The 18,702-nt window shown below is 35.0% G+C and overlaps 1 protein-coding gene across 3 annotated transcripts in view; it reads left to right on the forward strand.

Moving 5' to 3' along the window:
* The first annotated feature begins 1,338 nt into the window (after window positions 1–1,338).
* Window positions 1,339–18,702, forward strand: part of ZCCHC7 (zinc finger CCHC-type containing 7) — a 269,021-nt gene continuing 251,657 nt past the window's right edge. For 2 of the 3 annotated variants that reach the window (XM_074281762.1, XM_074281764.1), the window contains exons 1-2: window positions 1,339–1,647; window positions 9,228–9,855. In XM_074281762.1, the coding sequence (XP_074137863.1) occupies window positions 9,249–9,855 (607 nt within the window). In that variant the 5' untranslated portion in view covers window positions 1,339–1,647; window positions 9,228–9,248. Of the gene's footprint in view, window positions 1,652–9,227; window positions 9,856–18,702 lie in introns of all 3 variants that reach the window. The other variant, XM_074281763.1, reaches the window with a different exon arrangement.

Consider the following 18,702-nt stretch of genomic DNA (forward strand, 5'->3'; position numbering starts at 1 on the left):
CTATATATCAAGCTTCTAAAATTTTTTCCATTTTTGACCTCTTTTCTGCTGAGAAATTTTTAAGTGACTCTGGGTATATAGGCATATAAAATACGTACACAAATCAAATATTTACTGAGAACAAGTTGTAATTTTGTGACCTCCACATTCAGTTACTTGACCCCATAAGGGATCACAACCCAGAGTTTAAGGAGCTGTTATATATTTCTGACTGAAAAGAAGACTTAAGTGATGTAGAATTTTTTTCTCTGCTCTGCCAACTGACCTCTTTTACCATTATTCAATAGTGTCCCACTCTTGGGGTTTTCTTGGCAAAGATATTGAAGTCGTTTGCCATTTTCTTCTGCAGCTCCTTTTACAGATGAGGAAACTGAGGCAAACAGCATTAAATGATTTGTCCAGGATCACACATAGCTTGTTAAGAGTCTGGTTTTGAACTTGTGAAGATGAGTCTTCCTGATTCAAAGCCTTGCAATCTAGTTGCCCTCCTGATCTTCCTAAAATCCCAATCTTTTTTTACTGCAAGTCTTCCCAATCCCTCTTAATTCCAGCGCACTCCTTCTTTTGATTAAGTCCAGTATCTGCGGATAACTTGTTTTGAATATATTTGTTTACCTGTTGTCTCTCCCCTTACATTTTAAGTTCTGTGAGAGCTGTAACTGTCTTTTGCTTGTTTCTCTAGGGTTTAACTTAGCGCCTAGCATACAGTAGATGCTTAATAAGTGTCCATGGATCGATTGAATAATCTCAAACCACAGTCCGGTTTCTGGCAGGTGAATGAACTGAGTTGGACGCTCATTCAATTCACAATTTAGTAACATGGTTTTTCAATCATAACTTTAAGTTTAATTGTTACTAAGCCTTAAGTTTCAATATTAAGAAATAATATATAGGATTTCTCTATACTTAGAGGAATTTCAAAAGGGACCCAAATCGCCCAAAGCCCCCTAACTAACAAAAGCCAGACCGCTCCTCCGCATGTGAGACAGAGAGAATTCCTTCAATTGGCCACTGGCCCAGGATAGAATGACGTGAAAAGGTGATGTTTCTGATTTCACTGTGATCCCAATCACCCTCGGCATTCCTCTCCTCCTTTAGGACAAAGATCCCGGACTACTCTAGGTTAGGGAGCCGGGGGTGGGGGAGGGGCGTCTCTCGGGCTATATAATGGGAACTGAAGTCGGTGGTGGAAGCCTCGGTCGTCATCCCATTCCTCTAGCTAGTCCCAACCTCAGTCTCCTCCTAGAGAGAGCGAATCCCCATAGCCACGCGCAACAATGACGGCTGCCTACGCTCCGGATCAAGGACTCTCGGAGGCTGTCTCGTGGACAGCGCCTCCTGAGACCTCTAGGCTCTGGGGTGAAGAAACGCTAGGAGTCAAAGAAGCGGAAAGGGAAAGGGGTCCAAAGAGCGGGGGGAGGTTAGGAATGGGGAAAAGGGAGGAGAGTTTGGAAGAAGGGGTGGGAGGAAACGCACATAACTACGCATGCGCAGAAAATGCCCTTTTATCCCTCCCTTCCCCCGGAAGTACGTCTCCTAAGCCGTAATACGTGCGCGAGGCTCCTCCCTCATGAGGTTGTCCCCGCCCTCTCCGTTCCTCTAAGCGATTCGGTTCCTGGTTGGTGCTTCCTGGTCGCAGCTGCGGCAGTGAGTATGTGACGGGCCCGGTCCGCCTCCGAAGGGGTCCTGGCTCGGGGATGTGCACGTGCTCTTTCCTCACCCTCCCGCCCCTCCGCTGTCCCCGGCCATCCGTCAGTCATCGCTCGGCCTCCCGGCCGTGCCCTCCCCCACGGCCCGGCCCGCGCCTGGCCCACGGCGGCGGAGGCGGCCTCCACGTAGCCTTCTCGCGGGGACCGTTTCTCTCACGGAGCTCCGGGGGAAGCGGGGCGGGGCGTGGGCTCTGGTACCTCCCTTCACCCCGCCCCCGGAATGTTGTGTTGGGGGGTGGGGGGCCTGGGTTCCGAACCCCAGCGCTCGGCTTCCAGCTGGGCCTCCCTCTGCCCCGGCTGCAGGATCAGGGGGCTCCAGCAGTGATCTCAGCCCGGAGCTGTCCCGGGGCGGCTGTCGGGAAGGTTTTAGGGACGGTGGTCATTTCTAGAATTTAAGACCTTTGTAGTGGGATCCCATGCCAGACTGGGTTTTCCCAGACACCAGTTGCATCCCTCGAAATTGAAATTGACTTAAGGGGAAATGTGCTAGAGATCAGTTGCAATTAATCATCGTAAGGTACAGCGGTAGTAATGGAAAATTTCCGAGACGGATTTTTCCCGCTGCTGAAATGAAAAAAACTCAACAAACAAAAACCATTTAGGAGATCCTGAATCTTTATTTGGTATCTTCCTTTTGTGCTTAATTTTTCTCCTGTTAAATTCACTTGCTGCTTTGGGAACACTTTAATGTATTAAAGGTCAAGGAACAGAATGACACCCTAATCAAATAATAGGTTTTGTTTTTTTTTTTTTTTGGAAGGGGTAGTTATGGGCGATTGAAGAATTAAGAGGATTGCCTAGTAATCCTGAAGAGATGAAAGGAAGTGGTGGAGACATTTCGAGGAAGGAGTATGCCTTTGGAGCAGTCATGATTTTCATAGGCATTTGTGATATTAAACTAGTTTAGCCCCATTTGTTTATTACCCTCAAGATCTTATTTTTTTCGTCTTTCCTCTTTTTATGGTCACTTTTAACATGAATTTTGAGGTTTTCACCCCTTTCAGGAATTACTTAAGCCTGAATAATAATATCAGAGATAATTTTTGTGGTTTGAGATCTGCTGTCATGCTTAATATATCAGAAGTTTTAGGATAAAAAGAAGCCACGGACACTTATGCATATTCATCTTTTTAAAAAATAAATTTGCAGTTTACTTTAACTTTAGACCATTTGCCTTATGGTTGGATTTGCTTCCATTCGAAAGGTCCATATAATAAAGGTTCACATGGATAGATAGTTGTATCAAATTGTTTCTATGGGAAAATGTAGCAAAATGTACATTTTGCTTTTTGGATTTGTAATGGAAAATAAGCAGAGGATTATAGGATAACATTTTAGAGCTGAAAGTGACTTTAGAGATTACTACTGAAAATCTGTGTAAATTTATATAAGTTGGATTGTGTAGTTTTTCTTATATTCAAGTTGCAAATAATGAGTGTCCACTCACTTTTAATTGAATAATCTTTTCTATTTCACTGATCTAGAAATTTGTGCTTTGGAAAACTTGAGAACTTGCTTTCCATTTTTATTGTTCCTTGAGTGTTTGCTGTTAAGCAGCATTCTATATTAGTTTCCTTAGGCAGTTGAGGCCTTATTGATTTCAAAATATTTGTACTACCTAGAATCCTGTGATAATCATGTATTTATTTTTATCATGTAGTACTAGTACCTAAGAATCCGAGGACATTAAAATGGAATGTACATAAATGGAGACTTTTTAAAAAATTAACTTTGCTATAGATTTTTCCTCCAAACTAAGAATTACTGTTCCATTATGGTCTCTGTTATTGTTCTTCTTCAAGAAAATGATATACCTTTAAGGCCATTTTAGGTGTTTAAACAGTGTAATTTTATAGCTTGACAAAAAGCAAATGGGAAAAAAAGGCTTATTTTATGCCCTCCACATCCCTCTACAAATAAGGATCCTTCTGATTAGTTAGGAAAGTATTGGGAATTCTTCACATTTATCAAGAAGAGTCTGGAGCAAATGATAAACATTTTATATACTTCTATGAAAGTTTTTCTTAAAGCAAATTAAATACATTTGAATTTAATTAGAGTTATAACTCCACTAAAAAAGCCTCAGGCAAATCTCTGAGCCAGCATATATCTACTAAACAGATTGCAAGTTCTGGTGAACACAGCTTTCTAGTATGGAAGATACAAATCCTCTTAATCAAAGGCCACAGGGGCCCAAATGTTAAATTTATTTTCCAGTGTTTCTGTAACAGGCTCAGATAGGAGGTTTAGCAGATCTTATAATGTGACTGTAGTTTACCTTTTGGCATAAATACATGGGTGTGCCTATGGCTATATTCTTAATCCTTTCCCTTTAGGAGTATTCCAAGAGGAATTTAAAATTTTAAGTTTGTAATTTAGGTATTTAATTTTTTCTTTGTTACATAGTCTTATGAATCCCATGTGAACTTTAAATAAAGCATAATTTTTGATTTTTAAAAAGATTAAGTTTTCTAAAGAATGAAAAGGGTTTGCTCCTGTATTTGTAGCATTTTAAGATGCATAAATTAGCAGAAGCTAGCAGAGGCTAGTATTACAAGTATTCTCCAAGCTTTACCTGGAAAAAAAGTATAAATTGGTTTGCTTCTTTGGAAAAATACAAAACAAAAACATTGTCAGAATATAAAATCTCCCTGATATTTTCACTAAAGAATTTGGTGATTAATCATTACCTCTTTCCCTAATAGTATTTATATTTTGGTTATTTTAAGTGGCAGAAATGTGTAATTCATATATCTCATTTGTAACTGAGTAGTTGATTTAGCATGGCGTGGTGGAAAGAAGAGAACATTTATTAATCCCCTAGTAAGTGCTATGCACTGTGCTAAATACCTTACAAATATGTGATTTGATCCTCATGATAACCCTGGGAGGTAGGTGCTATTATTGTCCCTGTTTTACATTTGGAGAAGCTGAGGCAAATAGAGGTTAAGTGATTTGTCCAAGATCATAAATTGTTTATTGTCCAAAGCCAGATTTAAAACCAATCAGTATTTACTACTTAAGTATCTATTGTGTGTCAAGCACTATGCTAAGCACTGGAGAAACAGGGGCAAAAGACAGTGCCTGTCCCCTAGGAGTTTACAGTCTAATGGAGAAGACAGCAGACAAATAAATATAAATAATAAATAATTAACAGAAGGAATGTACTAGTATTGAAAGAGATTGGGAAAAAAGATGGTAATAGATGGAATTTTAATTGGATCTTAAGAGAACCAGAGAGATCTTAGGTAGATATTAGGAGAGAGAATTTTCTAGGCTGGACGGACAGTTAGTTCATTCTTGCCTCTGGACATTTTCTCTATCTTATTTGGGGAATAGCTGAGAAGCTAATGTTTCTTCTGACTCAAAGAGTATGGCTAGAAGTAGTGTAAGAAGACAAAAGATAGCAGGGGATTAAATTTTTCAGCGCCAGAGAATTTTGTAGTTGATCCTGGAGAAATAGGGAACCAATTGAATTTGAACCAAGTCAGTGAAGAGACTTTTGACTCCTTTTTAACTGAGAAGTTTTTATGGGACTCAGTAAATGTTTGATTTATACACATACTTTATATGTTTGTATATATAAAGTATGTGTACAAATCAAACATTTACTTATAATCAAGTTAATTTCAAAATATTTCTTTGGTATACTTATCATTTTACCTTTTATTAAAGATGGAAGCAAATTTGCATAATAGATGGATGTGCTTGTTTATTTTTACAGAAAGAATTAAAAAACTTGGTGGAATATTTGATACCTTTTACTGTTGCCTGTTAGTTTCTTACTAGGTGCTAAGTCCATACTTAACAATTCTCTAGCTCAGGGTTCACACCTTTAGTTCACACCTTTAAAAGCAGTTTATACCTTTAGACTTCTGGAAAGGAGTTTACACCTCTAAAGGAGTTTACACCTTTAAAAGGAGCAAGTTCATTGGTTGTAAGTAGTTCCCACAAGCTCCTGGAGTACTAACAAGCCCATTCTCTGGGAGAGAAGGCAGTCTGGAAAGAATCAGTCTGGTAAAGGTCGAGGAAAAGACTTCCCACACTCTTGGAGGCAGAATTCCCACACTCTAGGAGATTCAGAGTCAAGATTTCATTCTCACGTCTACCTTCCCTCTGGCTGGAGGCTCCAGAAGCCTCCCAAGAAACCTGCTCACAGAGAAAAGGATTTACTGAAAAGAAACCTCCTCCCAGAGAAGGATTATAATCTAGAGACAACAGAATATTTACAGTTGCCAAATTTTTTATTACCTCCACATTCAGTTACTAGACCCCCATAGAAGGTCACAACCTATAGTTTAAGAAACTTTGCTAGAGAATATATAGATGAAATAAGAGTATAAAAAGACTGAAAAGGTAGGAAGGAGCCAAGTTGTAAAGGATCTTATGTGCTAACCAGAAGACTGTATATTTGTTCCTAGAGTTGATAGGGAACTACTGGATTTAAGTGAATAGAGGAACTGACAAGGTAAGAACTGAACTTTAGAAATAAGTTTGGCAATTCTTTGCAGGATGGATTGAAGTAGAATGAGACTTGAGGAAGGGGAGACCAATTGTAAGGATGTTGCAGTGGTCTAAGGGACGGGGGAATGAAGGTTTGAAGTAGCGTGCTGTTTTAAGGGAAAGGAAGTATAGGAAAGATATCATAAAGGTAGAAATGACACAATTGGCAACAACTGATTGCATATTTGATGGTGAGTGAGAATGTGTGGTCAAGGACGACAGGAAAGTTGCTAACATAGGTGAGTAGGTGGTCAGTCTTGCCCTTATAATAGGGAAGCATGGAAGATGACGGTTTGATGGAAAAGATAAGTTCTAATTTGGATATGTTGAGATCGAGATGTCTGTGGGATATCTAGTTTGAAATATCTTAAAGATGAGATTGGAGCTCTGAGGAGAGATTGAACTGAATCTGTAGGTCTGGAAATCATCTCTTTAATGATGATAATGACACTCATATGAATTGATGATGGATTTGAAAAGAGTGTTAGAAAAGAAGACTGAGAAAAAGCAGTTGGATAGAAGGAGAAGCCAGAGAGAGAATAGTTAAGTAGTGTCAGCCCCTGTAAAGAGGAGCTGTAAAGAGGTTGCTATGGATGAAGATCAAGAAAAACCCATTAGATTTAGCAATTTGGAGGTCATTGGTAGCTTTGGAGAGAGTAGTTGGAGTTGAATTATGAGGTTAGAGATCTCGTTTCAGATGGTTTAGAAGAGAGTAAGAGGAGAGGAAGTCAAGTACTGACTGTAATATTCTTTGAAGGCATTTGGTCAAAAAGGAAGCAGAAATATAGGATGATAGTGGAGATGGTAGGATTAAGTGAGGATTTTTTGAAGATGGTTTAGACATGAGTGTGGGTGGAAAGAGCGAGCCATTAGATTGGGAGAGTTGAAGACTAGCGAGGGGTATATGATGCTGGCAGGTAATCTGTTGGGAAGATAGTAAGAGTTGGGATCAACAGTGCTTGTGGGAACATTTGACTGCAAAGAGAAGGACCACCACTTCATCAGAGACTGGTGGAGGAAGAGGTAGTGGGGAACAATATGAAAATGAACAGAGTTGAGGAGATGAGAAGGACCTCTTGTGAAATGGTTTATGAGGCAAGGCTTTTAGCTGAGAAATTGAAAACGAAAGATTCTGTGGAGAAACTGAAGAGTCTTGGGGTTTGGAATAGTAGTTATAGTAAGTGTGAGAAAAAATTTTTGAATAGAATAATAGATTGTCTTACAATTGAGATTTGATAACAAATTTATAGTGAACCCAATCAGTATGGCTTTGTGATTTCATTTTCCTTTAGCTGAATGTGAATGCAAGTGAAGGAGATAAGTAATCCAGGGTTGTGATTTGACAAAGTGTGATCAATGATAGAATAACGGGCAAGAAATTTAAAAGGAGAGGATTGCCTTGAAATTGGAAAAGTGAGAGTGTAGCTACTGCAGGAGTAAAAGTGTCTGATAAAGCATTGAGGGTAGAAGAATTGCAGGCTCTAATGAAGACAAAGAACAATATTAAGGATTATAAGCAGAGAGAAAGACAAAGTTATAGTAATTTATGATCAGATAAAGGAATTTTGGAGTTTAATGATATGGAATTGGAATCCACCGGAGATGGCATTATCCAGGATGTAAGTATCTCAATATGTAGCTGAGATGCAATGGAGGAGTAGTTCTTGAGAATTGGGTAGATTGAAGAATTTGGATATAAGCATATTTAAAGGATTGCTTCCCTGTTTCCTCTCCTTATTGTATAAGGGCTGGTGGTGTTGGGGACAAGACAAAGACTTTTTAGGAGAACTACACTGATTACAAAAGGAGGGAGGATGATTTAGGGGTTAATAAAAAAGAAAGGAAGGAAAAAAGTGAAGGGCCAGTTTTAAGTTATTTTCTTAGTGTTTGGGTCACAGCATGATGAACACTAACAGTGACTCTAGTGAGTTAATTCTACTTCATTACAATTCTTTAAAAAATTTTACTTTTGTTATCGTCCCTACTTACTATGCTGGGTACTTTACCATCTATCTTGTTGCCAAATCAGAGATCTTACCCTGTATCCTTTATCACTGGAACTTCTACTCTTGAGCCCCTGCTATCCCAATTAGTACATGGCACTTAAGCCTACTAATTTCAGCCCTAACCAATCATTATTTTATTTCCTACTTTCATCTATTCTAGGGTTACCTTGTTTTGTCTGTGTGTGCTTCTTCCTCAAAGCCTTCATTTCTGAAATGATTCCTTTTTGTGGGCATTTTCTCCCTTATTGTCTTCGCTTTTGCATTTGTATTCTTGGTGCTTAACACTTAAATGCTTAAGGAGACAATGTGGAAAGAACATTGGTTCTGGAGGCAGACTTGGATTTAGATCTTCTCCACTATCTGTGGACCTCAGTTTCCAGAACTGTAAAATAAGGAGGTTGAGCCACATGGCCTCTAAAGTCTCTTTCTCCTATTTCAGTGATTGGTGTTTCTAATGAGGAAAGTGGTGATCTTAATGGAATAGTCTGAATTGCTTTCTTCTTGATGATCACTAAAAAGAAGTATATGGTATATATACATATATAAAATAAGAGTTTGGAGGTAGAAGCCATGGGTCCAGATCCATGCTTGCTTTTATATTACCTGTAGATGAATAAGGTACTCTTTCAATCTCAGTTTTATAATTTAAATGAAGGTACTTGATTAGATATTTTCTAGACCCCTTCCACTTATAACTCTATGAAACCCTTGTTAAACTTCCAGTGTTGCTAGTGGATATTTTCTTATGTAACATTTAAATATTTTTACAGCATTTTGTTATTTATTTATTATTGAGAATATTAGGTATCAGTGCATAAAGGTATAAGAAATGTATATATTTAATGTAGCCATAATATTTTTTAATTTTTAAAAATTATTAAAAAGATTAATTCTCAGGATTACCAGATTTTTCTGCTTTTGCTTTTATAATGATGTGACTTTATATTTCTTAAATTTGACCCCATTTTTCTAAACACTCACGTCCTTTGTATGATACTGTCTTTTACAGCATTAAGGTCGCTGCTTTTTCATGATGTTTGGTGGGTTTGAGAATATAGAAGCATATGAAGATGACCTTTACCGAGATGAATCATCCAGTGAACTGAGTGTTGATAGTGAAGTGGAATTTCAACTTTATGGTCAAGTACATTATGCACAGGACCTTGGTGATATCACTAGGGAGGAAGACAATGAAGAAAAGAGCTCAGAGGATCCTGAATCATTGAATATTAAAAAGACAAATCAGAAGAACTTAATTGTTCTTTCAGATACTGATGTCATCCAGATATCAGATGGTTCAGAGGTCATCTCTTTGTCTGATGAAGATAGTATCTACCGATGTAAAAGAAAGAACAGAGGAAACCAGATATTGGAAAATCAGTGTGATCAGCATTCTGATGAACTCTCTAGAAAGAAATGTAAGAGAGGTAATAAGAAATCTAAACGTGGAGAGAGATCTAATGTTATTCAGGAAGTTATGGTTATAGAGGATAGTTCAAATGAAGAGAAAGAGATTACTATTTCTGAAAGTGGAGAAAGCGATGTGGAGAGCTGGATGTTACTGGATTGTGAAGTAGATGACAAAGATGATAACATTCTTCTCAACCTCGTGGGCTGTGAAACCTCTGTTGATGAAGGTTAGTACTATTTTATCCATATTTAGTTATGTTAACCATCGATGATCTCTCTTCAGTGAGAAGCACCCTTGCCTCTAAGGAGATTCATTCACAACAGTTAAAGCCAACATATTGGGTCTTGTGACCCTTACAAAAAATAAAATCTTATAAATTTCTATGGTTAAATTTTATTTCTTATCTTTCAATGTTATTTCACATGAAGATGTTTTTTGCCCATGCTTCCTCTGATATGGTATAGAATTTAAGCACTTTAGAACAGAGACACAACTTAACAGTTCTTCCTTTTAGTCACAGGTTAATGCTCCATCCAGCACCAACCCTATGCTTGGTCATCTACTCTATTAGAAGATTTCTCTGCTATGTAGCTGACTTGGGGAAGAATTAGAGCATTGTTACAAGACCAAGTTAGACAGCATAGAGTTTGGTAGGGCAGTAAGTGGGCATGGAATTAGTTATAGAATTGGGTGGAGTAATTAACTTTTGATCCAGTAATAAAAGGGAAAACTGTGAGGAGCTAGGTTATAAGAGACTTTGGGGAAAGAGATACAAAAGTACAAGAAATATTCCCAGACCCCAGGAAGATTATATAACGCTAACAGTTATGAAATAGTGTATGTATATAAGAAATAATTAGCAATGTCAGATAGTGCACGGTGAATAATTAATAAATGATATAAGAAGTACTATGGAAATTCAAAGGAATTTAGAAACTCACTGTAGGCTAATGTCAGCTAGAACTTGATCTGATTTTTAAAAAACAAGGAAGACTAAAATGGACCAGAAGCAAGGGGAAAGTATTCCATATTAGCAAGTCTATATGTCATATTCCCGGGTCAATGAAAAGTAAGAATAAGTAATTTTTAAAAGGTGGTACAGCATGCATATATACCAGCAAATATCTATGGCAAATCTGAGCAGAATTACACATCAATAGAGTGGTATGTTTTTTCATCCAAAGATTTAAATTGAGTCCAAAGAAAGGAAAAAAAATTGTCTCAATTCAGATAGATATATATCGCCTACCTTGGATTATTAAAAAATTTAAGTCAGTTCATTGTTTATTAGTGACGTTGATATTGGTGTTAACAAATTTGAATTTTAGTTTGATTGCATTTTAACTATTATGAACTATAATAGTTCCTTAGCTACTGTATTCTTTTTTGTATTCCTTAGCTACTGAAGTAACAATATTTCAGAATTTCAAAGTTCTCTAATTTTTTTCAAGATAGTAACCTCATTTCTTTATTTTAAAAAGCTCTAAAACAATTAACCATATAGGCTGATGTTTATGGCACTTGATGGTTTTAAAAGTGTTTTATCTATATATTATCTTATTTGAGCCTCACAATTATTTGTGAAGAAAAAAATGCAATCATTATTCCTATTTTACATATGTAGAGAATTGCATCTTGGAGATGGTGAGTTACCCAGGTCACTAGTAAGTGGCAGAGCTTGGATTTTAATCTGGGGACATTTTGTAGACTTGTATGTGTATAGAGGAGAGAAGATTAGAGACTTGATTGGAGTCCAATTATAGGGGTTATTGAATGACAAAATAAGGAGTGAACTTCTATAAGCATTGAGGAACCATTGAAGTTTTTTGAGCAAGGAAATAATCAGGCATTTTAGTACTGTAGGCACTGAGACTAATTGGGTTTTTTATCATTTAGACATGAGGAAATAAAGGATAGGGGTCAGATATGGTGTTAATGAAAAGCTAGAGACTGATGGAAAAGATAATAGAGAGTTGTACCATTAACTTGTTATTATAGTTTAGAGTGAGGAATTGTGATGTCACAGGATTAAAAAGGATAGTTTTGAACAGGAATTGTGATGTCACCAGGTAATTTTTATGTATTAGTTAAATTCAATGAAGATGATGGAGATGGGTTAAGGGAGGGAAAATAGGTGTTGAAGTCATAGAGGAAAATGAAATTTTTGTGTAGGGTGAAAGGTGAATGATGATAATGAAGTTGAAAAGTGACAAGATAAATGTGGACATTGAGATACAGAAAAGTGGAATAATTGTGAATTGTGATTAGTAGCACTTTGAAGTCCAGAATCTTAATTCTCATTAAGATAAAGAATTTGAGTCTTTTATTTCATTTCAGATATGAGGTACAGTGTGGCATATGGATCATAATAATATCATTATTATGTTGATTAGTTTCTTCTTTTTAAAAAAACTATAAGAGATGGCAGGCTGGATGTCAAAAAGGATATAACTAGAGCAACTGGTATATAGAAAATAAGGGATAAACATCAATAAAAATAAGAATTCTCCCTCTAAAGAAATTCCAGTGGCTCCTTGTAGAGTGAAATAAAAGAGTTTGTATAGAAGCTCCTTGAACTATATCTTGAAGGAAGAAGGATTCTTGCAAAATGGAGCCAGAACTTCAATCACATATTTCTACAAGATTTTCTTCTCTATTCAGGCATTACCATTGGCCAGTGCTAAGGTATAGAAATGGGAGAGGAGTGATGTGTGAGGAATATCGGGAAAACCATTTTGACTGGATTGTCAACTATGAAAAAGGGAAAATCTGTAATGAAGCCTAAGTACAAATTGGCAAGATTATAAAGGACTTTAGAAAATAAATGAAGTTTATATTTGATACTAGGAATTTATTGAGTAGGGTAGTAATGTGGTTAGATCTGCACTTAAGGAAAATCACATTGACAGCATTGTAGAAGGAAGATAAATTGGAATGTAGTGTAAAAGATGAACAAAAGACCAATTAAGGGATCTTTGTAATGATTAGTCTTAGGCAAAAGGTGATGAAGGCTTAAACTAATGTAGTGAATGTGATTAGAGTGAGTAAGTTGAATAAGAGAGATGTGAAGATAGAACCAGCATGATTGTCAACTGATTGGATTGGTGAGGAAGAGAGTGAGGAATAAGAATGATGCCAAAGTTTAAAAGCTGAAAAACTAAAAGAGTGGTGGTGCCTTTGAAAAAAATAAGGGCATTAAGAGGCAACTAGGTGGCTCTACATTGGATTCCGAGCTAAGATTAAAGCATTGGAATCTACTTAACAATTAAGTCACATATAATATTTTAAAAGGTCCTTGGTCTTAAGTTATGTCTTAAGCCTGTGGTCTTATTAATTCTTTTCTTATAATTTTGTTGTATTTTTTCTGTAATTGTATTTGCTGATATTTTTCTAATATGACTTTTTAGTTAATATTTTCTTCCTTGTTTGTATTATTTCATCGGCCTAGGAAATTTCTGAAACTATTGCTACCAGTGCAAATAAACATTTGCTCTGTACTTGATAGTCTTAAACAGTTGCTGGGATATTGTAAAGTTTAGTAACTTGCCCAGAATCATATAGCCAGTAGTATGTCAGATACAGGAATTGGAACCAAATCTTTTAACTCTATCCACTGTGCAACACAACCTCTATATAGTTATTTGGGTTACAAAATAATCCTTGTATTGCTTTCTGTGTATGTGTATAAATATCTGTTTCCTTATCATTACTAAAGAATGGTAGTTTTAATAAGACCTCAGTAATACCTTATATCACTAATTGCAAATCAAATACTTATATTACTATAAATATTGCAAATTATCCTGTTTTTGCTTCGACTTTGTTTTTGTTTCTGCCTTGAATTAGAACAAAGTCTGCAAGCTAAATTAGTTGATGCCATCTGATGTTTTATAAATATCTAAAGTATATAATCTATTTTATTTCTTTGATCTGCTAATATCCTATTTGTTTCCAATTAATAAAACTATATTGAAAACTGATTAATATTTCATATTTTCTGTTTCAGATAATAATGATCCCTTTATGAATAACATATGGAGTTAGAGTTTACTTTACATGATTTTGTTCATTTTAAATCATTTTTTAAAAAATCCAAGGCAGTTTTTACTATGTCATTTTGGACATTGTCTTTTATAATAACCTTTCTTATCCTTCCATTCTAATGGGAAGCCTTGGTAATAAAATCACTCATCTCAGAGAAAATTTAAAACTTTTAAAAAGTGTTTGCTAATTTATTGTTAGCCTATACAAATATTTATTAAGTATATACTATTTGTAGGCTATCTTGTTAAGCATTGAGGACACAAAATATTTTGATATTTCTTTCTTTGAGGTTCTTGGAGTCTCTTCAGGGAGGCAAAGATAGCAATACAAAATAGAATATGTAAGTATCAGCTAGGTGATATGTACTGAATTATTATGGGAATTCACAGAACCATCCTAGATACTTAGATTTAGAGCAGGAAGGTACCTTAGAACTTATCCGGGATCAGGGATATCTCTTGATCAGAGGCCATAAAATCAAACCTATCTCGGGTGCTTTGGACTGTGGTAATACATGGCAGCATTAAACTTGTGTTGTCCATTAACTATCTTCTTAAACTGTGGGGTCTTATAACTCAAAGTGAGGGTCACAAAATTATGACATTATCAGTAAATGATTGATTTGTGTACCTATTTTATATACCTATGTGCACAGTGTCACAAAAATTTCGTGAGTGGAAAAAGCTTAAGAAGACGTAGTCTGTTATATCCTCACTCTCTCTGGATCTTTCCATTTAACCCCTGGAGTACTAATTAAATCCAGATTGCTCCAAAATTCCTAATTGCAACCAGAGGTTCTTATACATTTCTTGTCTCTTTATAGGCTCCATGAGAGCAGAGGCGATGTCTTTTTCTTCTTGGTAGTTAGCACAGTATCTTGAATAGGGACTCAGTAGCTATTTGATGAATGAACCACTCTCATGCTCTTCATCAGTGGGTAAGTCATATATTTTAATTAGCTAGAAATATATGTTGAGTCCTGAATGTATACTAAGCAGCCATTGAAATTTTATTGATTGATTAAGGTATGAGTTGAACAACTTACTTGGCATGTATTAAAAATCTGTTATGTAAATAATGACTCAAATCTTTTTCTCTAATAAAGACTAGTATAATTGCCATTCTTGTGATGGGGATGGATGTATAATGTGATAGTGAAAGACAGGGAAGTTGATAAATATTTTTCATATGATATAAACCAAGTGAATTATTTTTGTTCTCCAATGTTCTCCAATTCAAATTTCCTAAAATACTGATACCTAACAACTTATCTTTTAAAAATTTCTCTATTTTGTTTTTTCCAGTTATATGTAAAAATAATTTAAACATTAAACAATTAAAGATTTTGAGTTCCAGATTCTCTTTCTCCCTACTCATTGAGAAGGCAAGTAATTTAATATAGATTATACATGTGCACTCAGGCAAAACATTTTCCTATTAGCCATGTTTTGAAAGAAAACCAAAAAGATGTAATGTTCTGGTTTAGTTTTCTGGAGGTCTTTGGACCAGCCTTCTTTTTAGCTGAGTATTCACCACGAGAATAGCTAGGGATAAAATCCAAATTCTTTATTATCCCCTTCACAGTCTTGTCTCCTTGCCAGGGGACTCTGCTAGCTTTCTGGGGGGCCTTCAGAGGGGACTTGGTTTCACTGGAGAAATGAAGGACAGGCCAGCCACCACAAAGGTGGTAGATGAAGTGAATGTCTCTCCTCCAGTCTTTGTTGGCTTTTATATACTCTATTATAATTATATCATTATAGGTGTGAATCTTGTAGAACTATATTAAGTACTAAGTACCGTAATAAACTAGAGAACTGTTAATCCCTATGCTAAACTAGATAACCATTGTCTTATCAATTCCACTGAGTTAACACCTTCCCACAGTTCTGGCCCATTACAAAAAGAGACTAAGAAAAACAAAGTAAAAAGAGTATGCTTTTATTTGCATTCAGACTTCCTCAGTTTTTCTCTGTATGTGGACAGCACTTTTCATTTATAAATCCTTCAGAATTGTTTTAGATTGTGTTGTTGAGAATTGTTAAGTCATTCACAGTTCATCATTGTAAGTATTTCTGTTACTAGTGTACTATATTCTCCTGGTTCTGCTCACTTCAGTTTGCATCAGTTCATATTTGTCTTTTCAGATTATCTTGAAACTATCCTGCTTGTTTTTTCTTAAAGCACAATAATATTCCATCACAGTCATATACCACAATTTATTCAGCCATTCCCCAATTGATGAGTATTGCTTCCTTCAATTTCTAATTCTTTACCACCCCAAAACTAGCTGCTATAAATATTTTTGTGTATATATCTTTTTTTTTTTTTTTTTTTTTTTTTTTTACTTTTTAAAAATCATCTCTTTGGGATACAGACCCAGTAGTGGTAGCTGCATCAAAGGATATGCATAATTTTATAACCTTTTGGGCAGGGTTCCAAATTGTACTCTAGAATGGTAGGATCATTCTACAATTTTACCAACAGTGCATTCATTGCTGCCTCAATTTTTCCACATCCTCTCCAATATTTGTCATTTCCCTTTTTCTGTCATATTAATCCACCTGATAGATGGGAAATGATACTTCAGAATTATTTTATCTTATATTTCTATAATATTGAGTTAGAGCATTTTTTTCCTATGTTTATAGAAACTTTTTTTTTCCTGAAAACTTCTTGTTCATATTCTTTTCACTATTCATCAATTGGGGAATGATTTATTCTTATAGATTTGATTTAATTCTCTATATGTTTGAGAAAATGGGATTTTTATCAAAGACTCTTACTGTACAAATTCCTCCTTTCCCCACCCCATTTTCTGTGTTTCTTTTCATCTTGACTACATTGGGACTTGTTTGTACATGTTGTAAAAAGTGTTATATAAACACTTTTTAATTTAATATCATAAAAAATATCCATTTTACATTTTATAATGCTCTCTATCTCATTTTGTCATCAGTTCTTCTCGCCTCTATAGAAGTGACCGGAAAGATGTTCCATGCTCCTCTAATTTGCTTATTATGTCATCTTTTATGTTAAGTAGCATTTATCTTAGTATATGATATGAGATGTTGGTCTATAACCTAATTTCTGCTGAACTGCTTTCCAGTTTTCCTAGAAATTTTTGTCATATAGTGAGTTCTTATCCCCAAAGCTTAGATCTTTGGATATATCAAACGCTAAATCAGTATTGACATTTACTATTGCATCTTGTGTACCTAATCTATTTCATGTATCTATCACTCCATTCCTTAGCCAGTACCAAACTATTTTGATGATTACTGCTTTGTAATACAGTTTGAGATCTTGAGATCTGGTATTGCTAGGAAGCTTTTATATATAAATATATATACCATTAAAAACCCCCCAACAAAAATCATATGATCCCCTCAAGAGATGAAAAAGCTTTTGATGCAACAGCTACGCCTAATATATATATTTCTTTTATATTCTTTACCCTTTGTTCTTCCAAATGAATTTTGTTAGTATTTTTTTCTGGCTCTACCAAACTTAAATTTTTTATTTTATTTTATTTTTATTTTTGGATAATTTGATTAGTATGGTACTGGACAGACAAAATGATTTAGGTAGAATTTATTTTTGTTATATTGACCAAACCTGCCCATAAGCAATTATTTTTCCATTTGTTTAGATCTGACTTTATGTGAGAAGCATTGTGTAATTTTGTTCATGATAATCCCTGGGTTTACTAGCAGATAGACTCCCAAGTATTTTGTATTATCAAAAGTTATTTTAAATGGAATTTCTCTTTTTATCTCTTGCTGCTAAATGATTTTGAGTTTATTTTATATCTTTCAACTTTGCTGAAGTTGTTAATTATTTCATTAATTTTTTTAGTTGATTTTCTAGGATTCTCTGTCATCTTATCATTTGCAAGAGTAACAGTTTTGTTTCCTCATTTTTACGCTAATTTCTTTTTCTTATTGTTATAGCTAGAATTTGTAGTAAAATATTGAATAAACATGGTAATAATTGACATCCTTGTTTCACTATCTTGATCTTATTGGGAAGGCTTTTAGTTTATCCCTATTATAGATAATGCTTATTGATGATTTGAGATACGTACTACTTATTTTAAAGAAAGCTTTATTTACTCCAATGTTCTCTATTAGGCGTAGCTGTTGCATCAAAAGCTTTTTCATCTCTTGAGGTGATCATATGATTTTTGTTGGGGGTTTTTTAATGGTCAATTATGCTGATAGTTTTCCCAAACTTGAACCAGTTCTGAATTCCTGGTATAAATCTAGCCTGGTCATAGATATAATATTATACTGTAATTTCCTTGGTAGTATTTTATTTAAAAAATTTGCATCAATATTCATTATAGAAATTGGTCTCTCGTTTCTTTCTCTGGTTTTGCTCTTCCTGATTTAGTTATCAGTATCATGTTTGTGTTGTAAAAGGATTTTGGTAGGATTCTGTTCCAAATAGTTTATCTAGTATTGGGATTAATTATTCTTTAAATATGATAGAATTTACTTGTGAATCTAACTGGTCCTAGGGATTTTTTTCATTTTCTCTTTTGGCTATTTAAAAAAATATACAACATATATAAATACATTTTTCAGTCATAAGGCTTTGTAAAATAGCATATCAAGTAGATACCTTAACTTTCTACAATATAAGTACCTTAACTTATTTACTAATAGTGATTGCCTTAATTTATCTTTTATCCTAGAAAGACTGCTTAATCTACATGAAAAATGCAATGATATTATGCTACAGACAGCAGTGCATTAAAATAAATTACAAATTTGAATTTTTTCTTAGGGAACTTGTTAATGGGTTATTCAGGTTTTGTTTTTTGTTTGTTTTTTCTCTAAAGTAGGATTATTTAAGTATTATATTTCCTCTTCTGTTAGTCTTAGCAATTTTTATTTTTTGTAAATATTCAATCATTTCACTTAGACTGTCAGGTTTATTAATATATAATTAGCAAAATAACTTCTTATAATTGCTTTAATTTCTTCATTGCTGGTAAATTTACCTTCAGTATTAAAAACCTAACAAT

The sequence above is a fragment of the Sminthopsis crassicaudata genome, chromosome 1 (assembly GCF_048593235.1).
Source record: "Sminthopsis crassicaudata isolate SCR6 chromosome 1, ASM4859323v1, whole genome shotgun sequence".
NCBI lineage: Eukaryota > Metazoa > Chordata > Mammalia > Dasyuromorphia > Dasyuridae > Sminthopsis > Sminthopsis crassicaudata.